We start from the raw sequence: 14,384 nt of genomic DNA, 5'->3' as shown, positions 1-14,384 counted from the left end.
CATGGATAAAGCTTCATTCCGCTAACAGGCCCTGAGCAGAGTTAGTGCGTTAGCCACGGGCAAATCCTGAGCTCCCTCCAGAAGGCCTTGGAGCTGCCGGCAGCCTGGGCAAAGGCCCCTATAATGCAAATAGGGCAAGAGTTGAGGGGTCGGCAGGGAGCAGGGCAGAGGCATTCGCGCCTTGCCTGGCACCTCAGCCGCCTCCCTTCTGTCCTTGGGTGGTCACTGATGGCAAGCCACACCAGGCCTACACAACCCACAGTCCCTGCCCTCAAGCACCCGAAATTTAGTCAGGGACCTTAAGACACTAGTCACTAAATAGTGCAACCTTCAGCCCACAGAGATGGGCACGAGATGCAGCACCACAAGCCTAGTGGTCAAGATCCTGGCTTAGGTTTCTCTTCACCACTTATCAAGTGTCTCGAGCAAGTTAACCCCTCCGAGCTTCAGTTTTTCCATCTGTTAAATGGGAATAAAAAGGGCACTGACCTGACATTTGCTGGAAGGATTAAATGGCTTAAATATTCATAAAATTCTAGGTGAGACCTTTATTATAGTGTGAGCTACCATCCCACTAGAATAGAATCCAAAGTGGCTAAAACACAGGTTGGCACATGGTAGGTGCTCAATAAAGACATGTTGAATGGCTGGATGGACAGATGCATGGATGGATAAGTGAGTGGGTGGGTGGATGGATGGATGGATGGATGGGTGAGTGGGTGGATGGGTGAGTAGATGGATGGATAGATAGGTAAATAGGTGAGAGGGTGGGTGGATGAGTGGATGGATGGATGGATGAATGGATGATGGAAGGATGGATGGATGAGTGGGTAGATAGATGTATAGCTGGGTGGATGATAGATGGATGGGTAAATAGGTGGGTGGGTGGATAGATGGGTGGATGGATGGACAGATTGATGGATGGAGCAGAGGGAAGCTCTATAGGGCATGAGGAAGACCTAGCAGAGGAGGAGACGTTTGAGCATGCTCCTGAAGGGTGATGAGCAGTTTGCTAGACGGAGGGGAGCAGTCCAGGAACAGAGAGGGACAGAAGGAAGAAGGGTTTGACATGGTTGAGAAATGGAGACACAGGGTCCCTGGGTCATGGGAGCGAGGGCCCCACCATCTCATTCAGTGAGTGGGTCCCAATTCTGCTCTGCACACCGGGGCTGCCCTCCAGGCTGCGGCCTCAGCTCAGGCTCCCAGAGGCCACTGTATCTCACACTGAAAAGCGTTTGTGAACCTGGAGTTATAAAGCAGACCTTTGCCGGCTGCATGAACACCACTTCCCCACTGAGGTTGAAAGATAATTTCTCTTTAATTGATTTTTTTTTTAACCACTATGAACAGTAATGTAATATGAGAAAAATCTACACTGCAATTTTTCCATTTGTGAAAACCAGAATTACACCTTGCAGACAATTCCCTCAGAGTGTGGACCCCTCCCTCCTTTTATTTGTTTCATGTCTTTAAATGCAAGAAAACAGATATATATTTTTTTCAAAATAGCTGAAAATTTCGTGATTTAGGAAGGGGGCAAAGTATGGAATAATTTCTCGCACTACATGGAACACAGTAGGAAGGGCACCGCTGATAGAAAGAGATTTCTGTAGAGCCATGGCAAAGCAGTTCTGTTGACACCTCATTTTTCTGTCTATAAGATGCACAAGTGACAAACAGGACATGTTGTTTTAACACCAGACGATGAAGCGCCCCACTTTCCCCTGCTCGCCAGCGAGGACACCGGCAGATTCTTTTCGCAGGTTCTAGTGACGCCCCTCCCCCACCTCGAGCTCACAGGCCTCGCAGAAACAAGCTTTCCCTTCGGTCCCTGGTTCCAAGCCAGAGAGGGATAGGAGATCCCTGTTCCAATGAGAAACGGTGGCTCTAAATCCATCCCATCAACACTGAGCAGCCACTTGCAGCATCAGCCACAAAGACTGGCTTGGTGTGGGTCCTGCAAGGAGACTGAAACTGCAGCCCGGCTCCCAGTAAATTAACGTCACGAGGTCACAGTCCAGGAGGGCCAAGGCCACAGCTGTCTTGTTCACGGGCAGCATCTTTGCTCCCGCTGAGATTAACGTTAGCCAAGGTCATTAGAGGCTGACCTCAGCCCGAGCTATCACCTGTGATGTAAACTTGACATTTGGAAGGGCCACGGGGCATGCACCTCGAGGCCTGACCTCTGCCCCGTGGCCTCGACTGCAGCCACCCCTCAGCGGCAGGTGGGTGGACACCCAACTCGCTCTCACCGCACATGTCTTGTGCTCCTTGCAGGTGTAGAGGCTGCAAGTCAAGCAGGGCCTGGCTCCCCCAGCCGTCCACCATGGTGGTGGCACACCCCACTGCCACCGCCACCACCACGCCCACTGCCACCGTCACGGCCACCGTCGTGATGACCACAGCCACCATGGACCTGCGGGACTGGCTTTTCCTCTGCTATGGGCTCATCGCCTTCCTGACGGAGGTCATCGACAGCACCACGTGCCCCTCCGTGTGCCGCTGCGACAACGGCTTCATCTACTGCAACGACCGGGGGCTCACCTCCATCCCCGCCGACATCCCTGACGACGCCACCACCCTCTACCTGCAGAACAACCAGATCAACAATGCCGGCATCCCCCAGGACCTCAAGACCAAGGTCAACGTGCAGGTCATCTACCTATACGAGAACGACCTGGATGAGTTCCCTGTGAACCTGCCCCGCTCCCTGCGGGAGCTGCACCTGCAGGACAACAACGTGCGCACCATCGCCCGGGACTCGCTGGCCCGCATCCCGCTGCTGGAGAAGCTGCACCTGGATGACAACTCCGTGTCCACCGTCAGCATAGAGGAGGACGCCTTCGCCGACAGCAAGCAGCTCAAGCTGCTCTTCCTGAGCCGGAACCACCTGAGCAGCATCCCCTCGGGGCTGCCCCGCACGCTGGAGGAGCTGCGGCTGGATGACAACCGTATCTCCACCATCCCGCTGCACGCCTTCAAGGGCCTCAGCAGCCTGCGGCGCCTGGTGCTAGACGGCAACCTGCTGGCCAACCAGCGCATCGCCGACGACACCTTCAGCCGCCTGCAGAACCTGACCGAGCTCTCGCTGGTGCGCAACTCGCTGGCTGCCCCACCCCTCAACCTGCCCAGTGCCCGCCTGCAGAAGCTCTACCTGCAGGACAACGCCATCAGCCACGTGCCCTACAACACGCTGGCCAAGATGCGTGAGCTGGAACGCCTGGACCTGTCCAACAACAACCTGACCACGCTGCCCCGTGGCCTGTTCGATGACCTGCAGAACCTGGCCCAGCTGCTGCTCCGGAACAACCCCTGGTTCTGCGGCTGTAACCTCCTGTGGCTGCGGGACTGGGTGAAGGCACGGGCGGCCGTGGTCAACGTGCGAGGCCTCATGTGCCAGGGCCCCGAGAAGGTCCGGGGCATGGCCATCAAGGACATCACCAGCGAGATGGACGAATGTTTCGAGGCGGGGGTGCAGGGCGGAGCGGCCAACGCTGCCGCCAAGACCACGGCCAGTGACCACACCTCTGCCACCACGCCCCAGGGCTCACTCTTCACCCTCAAAGCTAAGAGGCCGGGGCTGCGCCTCCCTGACTCCAGCCTCGACTACCCCATGGCCACAGGCGATAGTGCCAAGACCCTGGTCATCCACGTGAAGCCCCTGACGGCCGACTCCATCCGCATCACGTGGAAGGCCACGCTCCCCGCCTCCTCCTTCCGGCTCAGCTGGCTGCGCCTGGGCCACAGCCCAGCCGTGGGCTCCATCACGGAGACTCTGGTGCAGGGGGACAAGACAGAGTACCTGCTGACGGCCCTGGAGCCCAAGTCCACCTATATCATCTGCATGGTCACCATGGAGACCGGCAACACCTATGTGGCCGACGAGACGCCTGTGTGTGCCAAGGCGGAGACGGCCGACAGCTACGGCCCCACCACCACATTCAACCAGGAGCAGAACGCCGACCCCATGGCGGGCCTGCCCGTGGCGGGCATCATCGGTGGCGCCGTGGCCCTCGTCTTCCTCTTCCTGGTCCTGGGGGCCATCTGCTGCTACGTGCACCGGGCCAGCGAGCTGCTGACCCGGGAGCGGGCCTACAACCGCGGCACCCGGAAAAAGGACGACTATCTGGAGTCGGGGACCAAGAAGGATAACTCCATCCTGGAAATCCGCGGCCCCGGGCTGCAGATGCTGCCCGTCAACCCTTACCACAGCAAGGACGAGTACGTGCTCCACACCATCTTCCCCTCCAACGGCAGCAGCCTCTGCAAGGGCACGCACACCATCGGCTACGGCGCCACACGGGGCTACCGGGACGGCGGCATCCCTGACATAGACTACTCCTACACATGATGCCAGCACCCGGCTCCTGCCTCCTCCTGGTGTGGCGACTGTGTGGCTTTGACCAGCCTGCTGCCATCTGACAGAACAAGGAAAAGAAATTCCATGATGACTTTCCCATCAGAAAGCAGAGTTTGGGGAGGGTTGACAATTTCGTAGAACACAACAGTGAAAAAAATAATTTTTTTTAAAGAATAGAAGGCAGGAGGGGGATTTGACATTGATGAAGACATAATTTATAACAAATTATGCCAGGTGGGGAGGAAAAGACTAAAAATAATATCGCAGGAAGGGTTGGGTTGGGGCTTTTATTTTTCCTGAACTGGAAAGATACTACCTGTGCTCCGTCTGTGTATGCCTCATGCTCTGTGCAGGGCCGTCACAAAGGAACCATTAGAAAAGCAGCCAACACGCGCAGCCCCCATGCAGCTCTCGCTGCCGGCTGCTCACTGGCGACGACACGATGGAAGGTCCTCAGGCTCCTCACAAAGGAGAGGGGAAGAAAAGATGTTTTGCTGTGGAGATATTGTCCTGGTTCTTTCCATGCCATTTCCCTCACAGATTTGCAGAAATAGCGCGTCTTTCACTGCATTCTTTGAACGACGATGTAGCTGATTAAAAAACAAACTTTCTTTTTCCTATACTGAAGCCCTCCTCAATTCCATGCACCATAGTCCATGGAAGCACCAGGGAAGCTGTGGCTGTTCCAGCGCTTGGAGGTGCATCTATCTACCTGTTTATCTTTATGTCGTGTATCTATCTACAGATGGGTAGATAGAGCCACATATACAGTCCTTACAGTACTTCTTGGGTCAGTTCGTACAATTTCTTGAGACAATAGAGTCACGAAAATGTTGCTTTCTCCTAGAAATCATTGAGTAAGTAGACAAAGTGTGTTGGGGATGGGAGTGGGGTGGGGGATAATGCTGTTCCTAAAGGCGGAGATGTGTCTGTCCTGGCTGGGTGGCTGGGAGACCCTGGGCAAGGGGTGTTTTCAGTTCAGTCAGTCCTATCTCAGGTTGGCCAGAGCTGGGCCAAGCTCCTTTCTGATACAGAGAAGAGCTTTCTTTGACTTCCAGTGTCCTCACCTCTCTCCCCCTACACCCCCACAAATGCAATCACCTCAGCAGCTACTTCCTGAGCATTTACTCTGTGCAAAGTGCTTCCTCCAGAGACAGGTAATTGGTGCAGAGACTTTTTTTTTTTTTTTTAATATCAGCTGATTAGACCTAATGGTTTCCATGGCTGCTCAAACAAAGCCCAGAAAAAGACATGAAAATTCTCAGAAAAGCCCTAGGAGGCAGCACGCCCCCCAACCCCAGAATGCAGAACACCACACTGTGCCCACCCCTGGGATGCCGCTCTGAAGAGGGAAGACCAGATCTCTCTAAAAATGCCAGCCTCCAAAAGGGTAGTGACTGGAGCCCTCAGAAGAGCTAAGATCTTTTTTTTTCCTCCCTCTGGAATCAATGTTGCCATCGTTTATCAACTGACAGTGCTGTTTGGTGAGCCATGAGATTAAAAGGATGATGAAATAATGACAGCAAATCTGGAAAGAAGAGAGGAGTGGTGCCTGGGGTTCTGATATCTCCCACATTCCAGCACTCGGGGAACTCGGGTCACCGTCTGTCAAGGTGCCAGTTGTCCTGCGCCCAGGAAGGGCGATGTCAAAGGAGAGACGCTGTTCTGAGGGCAGGGAGGATGAGAAGGGGTCCAGCTCCTGGCCGTGGTGTTTTCAGAAGGCCTTGCCTGCTTTGACAAAAGCCAAAGAAAGGAAGAGAAAGATGAACAGCAGTCACAGGGCTGCTGTGACAGGCCCGGGGTCCAGCCATGTGCTGGACCTGAAAAGATGCTGCTGGCCGCTCAGTGAAGAGGCTGGGCTTGAAAGAAATGGACACAACAACTGCGTGAGCGAGGTGGAGAAGAGGCGCGGCTCTCATTGCCAGGCTGGATGGATGGTCTCACCAAGGGGGGGAACCCCAATCCCCAGCTCCAGGGAGAGGCCGAGGGTCATGGACACATTTCATTCTAGACTCAAGCTTTTTCCCTTTTCCCACCTGAAGCATTTTCTCATACAATGAGGTCAGGAGAGAAATGTTTCCAAGGCTGGGACCATGTTCCCAAGGCTGGGACTGTGTAAAGGTCACATCCGTGCAAAGTTCGCCCTCCCTTTGGCACCCCCCAGACACAGGCGCATCCCCCGCGGCCCAGGCAGGAGCAGAGGGGCCTCACTAGCAGCCTCCAGGAGGACAGGGTGCACAAGGGTGTGGGGCACCGGCTGGGGGTCAGAAGTTCAAGGTCTCTGCTGGTTCTGAAATGCAGTTTCCTTCCCAAGGCACCACCCCTGTCTGTGGCCAGTGTTCCAGGAAAATCGGTCCCAGCCTCCCCACTTCCAACCCCCAGCCCCTGCTGCCAACATGCTTGGTCCCCTGCTCTCACTCTTCATCCTCCTTTCTCTTCTCCCGGAGCCAGGCGGGAGGTCAGATCATCCCCTTAGAGGCTAAGAAGGCACTTGGGGAACAGCAGGTGGCCCTACACAGGGAGGGCTACAGGGGAGACCTTGCAGCTCTGAGAGCCTGCCTGTGCTAGCAGTGCCCTCCGGGCCAGGCCTGGGTGATGAACTTTCCTGCCCCGTAGCACAAAGCAGGCCCAGGCCTGCCTGGGCCTGCGGACACATCAGTCTCCTGCTCCCGCCTCTTGTACTAATGGGGCTTGGGCCCCAACTCACACCAGGGGGAAACCTGGCCCTGCCTGCCTTGCCGCAGGCATCCTCCTGCTAGTGTAGGTGCTGAAGATAGTGGAGACTCAGCCCAGCCAGGGCCCGGGGGCCCCCCTCTCATCTTTTCTGCCCTCAGCATCCCAACATCTTTCCAGCATCCTTTCTAAGAACAAGCTTCCAACTGTCTGCTGTCTCACGGCCCCCCAAGCCAGGGATGGGGCCTGAAGCTAGGTCCGCTCTGAAACCCCATCCCTTCCTGGTCCAGCCCCTCTGAGCCAGCCATGCAACATAATGAGAGAGGATGTTCCAGGGCACCCAGCCTCCTCCACCCCCTAGAAGCACGTGAGGACACAGGGCTTGGGCCACCACTTCTGTCTAGAACCTCCCTCCTGTGGGCGGCCGACCTGACCCTTGCAGCCTCTAACTAGCCAGAACAACCTCATTGACCTCAGCGTTGATGAGTGTATTTTGTGGCATTTAAGGCAGGTTTCAAGTTAAAAAAAAAAAAAATCCTGACACTTCTTTGGTTAAGTGGTTTACCCTTTGTGGTAATTAGATGTAGTGATTGGAATCTCTTTTCTATTACATGGCAATTTTCCTTTAAATTTCCCCTGAAAAAAAAAAAAAGGAAAGAAGGCAGCAGGGCCAGGCGAGCCATTTGCATTTTGCGAATGAGGCCTCTTGTAAGCTCAGCTCAGGCGTGGGGCCCAACGTATGGAATGCTTAAGAGATTACTAAGAATAAAATCTATTAATTAGTCATACTCAATTCCGCAGACATGATGTGCATCAAAAGCTTCTTTTCTTCCCTTTTCTCCTTCCCTCTTCCTGCGGCCTCCCACAGAAGCCTCCATCTTCTCTAAATTGGCTCCTGCTTCCTGGACCACCTCCCGTTAACATGGCGGCTGCGTGGCCGACTAGGGGGCCTCTGGGGTTTGGGGGTAGGAGCTGGGTCACCGGCTCCCTCCCGCTCTGGGTGACGCTGGCAGGGGAGGTGACAGTGGCTGGGGGACCCAGGCTTCCCCACCCGAAGTCCGAAGCTTACGCCTGCCTGTGCCTCTTCCTTCCTCAATGGGCACTGGGCCTCCTCTCCCCTCCCCTAGGGGTCCAGGGAAGCCCACCAGCCCCAGCAAGGAGTAGAGTAAGAAAGGTCAGGGAGAGCTTCCAGGGAGATGCAGGGAAAGCAGGTTTTGCAAATCCACAGCGTCTGCCTCTGTTTCCCCTTCTGTAATGTAGGGGTGGGCTGAGGCCGGGTCTAGCTTCACCCAGAAAAGATGGGGGCTCCAGAAGCCCAATGGGGGCTCCCCCACCATCTGCTGCCTCTGGAAGGTTCTGGTTGGCCCAAGGCAGGTGACGGAGGCCCAGAGTGACAGGGACAGGGCAGGTGAGGGATCCTGGGGAGCTGAGGGAGCTGACTGGGCAACGTGCCTGGGCTGCATCTGAGCATCCCTCCTTCACGCCCTCAGAGCTGTGGAGTAAGAGGAGGACACCGCCACCCCCGCCAATGGCAGCTCAAGTCCCAAAGCCAGCCCACTCCAGAAATCTGCTTCCAGCTGAACGTGCCAGGGAGGACGGGGCTTCTGAGCCTCGCACTTATGAAAAATACAACAAGGAAAATTGGATGCGGCAGACGGGGAGCAACGGAGCTGGGAAGGCAACCAGGAGGGAGCTGGGGCATCCGGAAGGAGGGGCCTCGGGGCGCATGGCAGCCTGAGCCCCAAGGGCCAGACCACACTCTCAGGGCCACGGCTCAGGCGGGGTCAGCTGGGGGTGTCCCCTGCGCCCATGTCCCCCATCACTCAGATCAGTGCAGGTGACAGGCAGCGGATGCCTGGCTCTGGATCTGCACCAGGGTGAATGCTAACAAGCAATTCACAGCCCTGCACAGGCCTTCTAGAAGGCAGACAGAGGAGGCATCTTTTTTCTTAAGGAGGGATAAAAAGGCTCAAAAATGAAAATCATTACCGTTTACAAGCAAGCGAGTCTGCTAACTTGATTAGGAGAGATTAAACTCCTGGAGGTGAAGGGAAAGGGGGATTTTTCGCATTTTTTGAACCTGTCCCCAGTGGCCAAAGGCAAAGCAGGGATTTTTCTGGGCCTGGCTGGTGGGGAGCTGGGGTCTCTGAAGGTGGACACCACGCGTGCCCCAGCGCTGGCTCCGGATATGCTGGTTGGACAGAGCCTGGGCTCGAGCTCAGGGTGGGGCGGGTGGGGAAGCAGTTCTGCCTCCATCGAGTGCCGTGCGCAGCCCCTGGGACGAGGTGGGGGGGTTACGTGGCCCACACAGGTCACTCAGAAGCTGCCCTGGCCCGCAGGCAGAGTCTCTCCCCTGCCCTCCAGATTCCATCTGCCTTCGGGGTGAAGAGCTAGGGGAAGTGGCCGGGCTAGTCCCTTCGTGAGCAGGACTCTCAAGCCACGAGTCCTTCTGCTTCCTTTCTGTTCCACGGTGGGTCTGTCTCTGATCCATTCCCTGCAGCCAGTGAAAGGGAAATGGGGCCAATGGTAAAAGGAAAACTGAAGTCAGGGAAGAGAAATCTGGCCCAGCAAAAAGAATCAGGCAGTGAGCTCTTTGTCACTGGCCGCATTCAAGCACTTGATGGGGAGGTGGCAGACGTTAAGCCAACGCCTGGTTCTTTGAGGAGAAGATCCTGGTTCCCACTCTCACTTTACCATCCCTGAGGACCCTTTAAGGAAGATATCGAGAGACTGCTCAAAACGACCAGTGTCCCCTGAACATAGCAGGTCAGGGCCATCTCACAGCCAGGCCACCCAGCCCCGTCAAAGAGTCGCTTTTGCCACCAGACAGCCTGCAAAATCCCCATCCTCAGTGTCTAAGAGGCTCCGGGAGAGGAAGTTCAGACACGCGCCGCCCCATCTAGGAGTCTGGACAGGCAGGGAGCGCAGAGGGTGACCCACCACCTGCGCTGGCTCTCTTGGGGCCGTTAGGGGGCCACCTCCCAGGCACTGCCGCTCCCCGTCCCAGGCTGCCTCCTGGCCATCCTCGGTGCCAGGACCTGCGCCCCCCTGAGCTCCCACCACCATCCCACCAGCTGTTCTCCCAACAGCATGCTCACAGCTGCCGGCTTAATACACCCGTCCCAGCCAGTGTGACGGCTGCCTGGGGCACTTTTCACTCTACATTTTTAAGCATTTACCATTTCTTTTGAAATGTTCCAAGTAGTTGCCTGAAATATCCACATTCGCTTCTTTAAAAACACTCAGGAAGCTTCCCTTGCCTCTTGATTCTCCCTCCCTTTACTTCCTCCCTCCCTTTGCATTTTTTTTCTTTTCTTTTTTTTTGGCGGTACGCGGGCCTCTCACTGTTGTGGCCTCTCCTGTCGCGGAGCACAGGCTCCGGACGCGCAGGCTCAGCGGCCATGGCTCATGGGCCCAGCCGCTCTGCGGCATGTGGGATCTTCCCGGACCGGGGCACGAACCCGTGTCCCCTGCATCGGCAGGCAGACTCTCAACCACTGCGCCACCAAGGAAGCCCTCCCTTTGCATTTTTAACCCAATGTTTTTCTCTAGTTTCGGAAATTCTATTATCACTGGGGTCAGGCCCATTTTTCTCACATTAATATGATTTCCAGGATTGCCCAAGACCCCACCCCACCTCCCATGCTGCAGGGGCAAAGCCCACCTTTCCCCACGTCTCCCCTGGGGACACCATGCCCGGGCAGATCTTCAGCCGCTGGGTGGGCAGCTGCTGCCTTGCTCCCCGCTGGAGAGGCTGGCAGGCCAGGGGCTTCTGACACCACTGCCACTGCCCCTCCCACTGTGCTGAGGGCACAGGGGGTCCTGTGGGGGGCTGACCCGGCCCCCACTTCCTGGCAAAGCCAGTCCCTGAGGCACTGTGGCCATCGGAGCCACCACGGTGCCATGGCCCCTGTCCTTCCCACTCCCACCCACGCCACCCCCCACCTGAAGGCCCAAAAGTCCAAGCCCGGAGGGTCCTTGCAGGAACGTCTTTCCTGTCACCGCCCCTAAATCTCTTTTACAGCAGTCAGGGTTGACGGCCGCTCGCTCGGGCAAGATGCCAGGTCCCTGCGCTCCTCTGCGCTGGGTCACTGAGGCCCAGAACAGCGCGGGGCACACAGGGGTGTCACTCATCTCTTCCTCTCTCCTCTCTTGTCCCTGGGGCTCAGTGCAAAGGGCCCGGGCGGGTGTGTTGGCAGCGGCCTTCCTCTCATCCTGCACCCACGCCGCTGGCAGCCTGGCCCCAGGAGGGACTCCTTCTCCCTGAAGCATCTCACTCCACCCTCCCTCAGACCCGCGATCAACCAGCTGTGAGCCTGATGGGGAAATCCAGCCGCTTAGGGAGATCTGGCCGCCAGCCGGGGTGACCCGGTTTCCCCTCTCCGAGCCAAGCCTCAGGTGGGTGACGAGGAAGGCAGAGAACTGGGTGCCCCACCCCCCCGTGTCTGATGCTTCTGTAGAGAGTCCCCGCACCCGAGCCACCCACCTGGAGGAACTAACCAGGCTTTCTCCTCAAGACGGAGGAAGACAAATGCAACACGAGCCAACGATCAAAGCCACAGCAGACACGGGACTGCCACGTGCTCATCTCCCAGGAGCCAATGTCCAGGGCACCTCTCACCTGCCCTGTGCAAAGGACATGCTTGCAGAGGGTCCCAGAAACCACCCACCTCTGGCTGGTCCCGCTTTCAAAAGGTTCTGCGTACCCAGGAGGAAGACACACACAAAACTCTGAAACTGGCTTAGATATTTTTACCCGACCCAGAGCACCACCTGCCTGCAGGCCAGCGGCCTCAGCTGAGATGCCCACCTGGCATTCAGCTCCTGAAGAGATGCTGAGAGCCGTGGGGAGGAAGCAGAAGCGCCCGGTGTTTAGTGGTTTGTCATCTGAGAGGGAGAGAAGCGGGGAGATGGGGTTGAAGGTTGGGGACAGCTGCAGGGCTGCGAGCCAGAGAGACAGTGCAGTTGTGCAATTCTGCTGGCTGGAGCGGACGCCCCCTAATTATGAATGTCACAAGGCGGATGTGAACGGAGAGGCAAAGGAGAAAAGTAAACTAGAAGAAACCCCATGCGTAAGCCCTGCGGAGCAGATGTCTTTAACAGCCACCAACAGCAATTCCCCTTCCCAGTGTTCAAAGGTTACTGTATCTGGTGAGGTGTGGAGTGCTAAAGCGCTCGCTTGGGGGCTACCCAGCGCTGTACACAGCAGAGTCCATCCCTGGCGCCTGGGGAGGAAAAGCGCAGGGAGGGGTCCTGAGCCAGATCCTGGTGAATGGAGGGTCCGCTGCAGAAGGTGGATGCCTGGCCAGCCAATGGCATGGGGAGGACGGGGCTGTGAACAAGGTCCCTTCTGCCAACGGAGGGACTCCTGCTAGGGGCACCCCTGGCTTTCCTTGAGCCCCTGCCCTTTCCTACCTGCAGAATCAGCCCAGTGGGGCCATCTGGCCACCCGCTCCTTGGCTTCTTCCTTTTTCTCTGAAGGGCAAAGCAACCTCGGGGGTCTGAGTGATGGGACCAGTCCCGCTGCTGCCTGCTGCCATCTGGCACCTGGCTGGTTGACTTGGCCTGGCCCCAGGCCCACCCGCTTCCCTCCCAACCTCACCACCAGACACACAAACACCCACCACGACAGCAACACAAACCAAAGTGCACTGCGAACTGCCCTTGGGCCTCCTTCTTGTAGGTGCCTTGAAACTTCAGTGTTGAGATGAATGTGATGAACTATTTGGTCGTATTTTCTGTTTGTCTGTTTTCATATAAAATGTCCAAGTCCACTTTCCTTGTCCTTTCTTGAAATAAATAGAAAGATTTAACTTTTACAGCCCTCTCAGCTGCTGACTCTCAGCTCGCGGCCCAGCGTGCCAGGGGCCGGTGTCTGTCACCCACGTGGTCTTGGCTGCCCACACCCCCTCCCCAGGCTCCGCCCCGAGGGTCAGCCCGCTGTCAGGGTCCACTGGAATAGAGGTGGTGGGAGGGAGGGATGGAAGCTCTGGGTTAGTATATTCCCTGGGCACCATGGGAACCAAGATAATGATTCTGCTGCAGGATGGAGAAGGGACCTCTGGCCCCATCCCACGGGCCCTGGGGAAGGCGACTGCCAGCTAAAGGCAGACTCCAAGAGGGTTTCCATGTGGAGATGTATTAATCGGAGCCATGGATTATCTCATAAGAGGCTCCGGCAACCATGTGGGTGCCCAGATAAGACTGGCACCAGACGGGTGCTGGGGACACGGCTCTTCCTCTGCTTGCCTGGGTCCCGCCACCTCTGACACCCCTCATCCCCTAGACGCACCCACCACATTCACAGCTCTCCAGGCCTAGCCTGATATCTCACACTCCAAAGAGGGGGAAAAGGAAAAAAATTGTTTTCCGTGAGAACAATAGCAGTTTCTGCCAGATTTAACATATAAAACAAGAGCTCATTACTTCTGCCTTAGCTCTGATTCCACATCTGGATACGGGTGAATGAGCTTCTCCTTACATGCCAAGGAAGCTAAGTTATTTCTGGATGTGCCTTGGTGGCAGGTGGCCTGGCTGGGGTGACACGGGGTGCTCTGACCCCACAGGTGCCCCTCGCCCCGCCATCCTCTTCTCTTGGTCCTCACTGCCGGCCCCCTGGAGGCAGGAGCAGCCCAGAGATCATTCTAAAGGGCGGCTCGCCACGTAGGCTTCGGGGAAAGGACCGAGTCTGTTTCCCCAAACTCTTCCTAGGGCCCAGCGCACAGTAGGTGCTCAGGAGGGCTGCCTGCTCTTCCTCACCTGACACTCACCTTTCTAGAACCTGGTCAGCCAGCCAGTCAGTGGATATTTACTGAGGGCCTACTATGGGCTGGGGCTGGGGCTGGGGCTTGGGCACCCTTCCAGCCTCATGGAGGGGGAGGGAAGGATGCTCATGGATGAGATCAGGGTGGGGAGGCTCTCTGGGAGCCAGGTCTCCACTGAGGGTGTTTCCTCGGATGAGAAGGACTTGGAGGGCAAGGGAGAGGGCCTGCCAGAAGCTCTGAGGCAGGGGGCACGAAGGCGAGTCCGATTCTGTCCCCCTCTGGAAGACTCCGCTTCCCCCATAAGCACAGGACCCATCTGCTGGCCACACCCATCTGCTGGCCCCACCCATCTGCTGGCCACACCTCTGGTTCACTCCCCAAGCAGGCCCTGCCTAGCCAAGCGGGCTCTGGGTCTGTGCTGACTTCTCCCCCGGGTGCCCGTGAAGGCCCTTAAAGATTCAACTCAGGCATTGCCTCTGGAGAGGCTGCCCTCTCCGGGCCACACCTGCTGGTTCTCACCTGGACAGGTAACTGGTTCCAGCACCTCGCTCACTAGGGGCCCCTGGCCAGCAGGTCTTGCCTTCCAC

General features: G+C 56.8%; 2 protein-coding genes across 3 annotated transcripts in view; one reads left to right on the top strand and one right to left on the bottom strand.

Moving 5' to 3' along the window:
- Positions 1-14,384, bottom strand: part of MACROD1 (mono-ADP ribosylhydrolase 1) — a 152,701-nt gene that overhangs the window by 106,969 nt on the left and 31,348 nt on the right. The gene's annotated exons all lie outside the window — the stretch shown is intronic.
- On the top strand, positions 2,327-5,166 carry FLRT1 (fibronectin leucine rich transmembrane protein 1). The gene has a single exon (XM_060158840.1). It carries the CDS (start codon positions 2,327-2,329, stop codon positions 4,349-4,351), a length of 2,025 nt encoding a protein of 674 aa, XP_060014823.1. The 3' UTR covers positions 4,352-5,166.

Source organism: Lagenorhynchus albirostris, chromosome 9 (assembly GCF_949774975.1).
Source record: "Lagenorhynchus albirostris chromosome 9, mLagAlb1.1, whole genome shotgun sequence".
Classification (NCBI taxonomy): domain Eukaryota; kingdom Metazoa; phylum Chordata; class Mammalia; order Artiodactyla; family Delphinidae; genus Lagenorhynchus; species Lagenorhynchus albirostris.
This window is presented reverse-complemented; position numbering and strand designations above follow the sequence as displayed.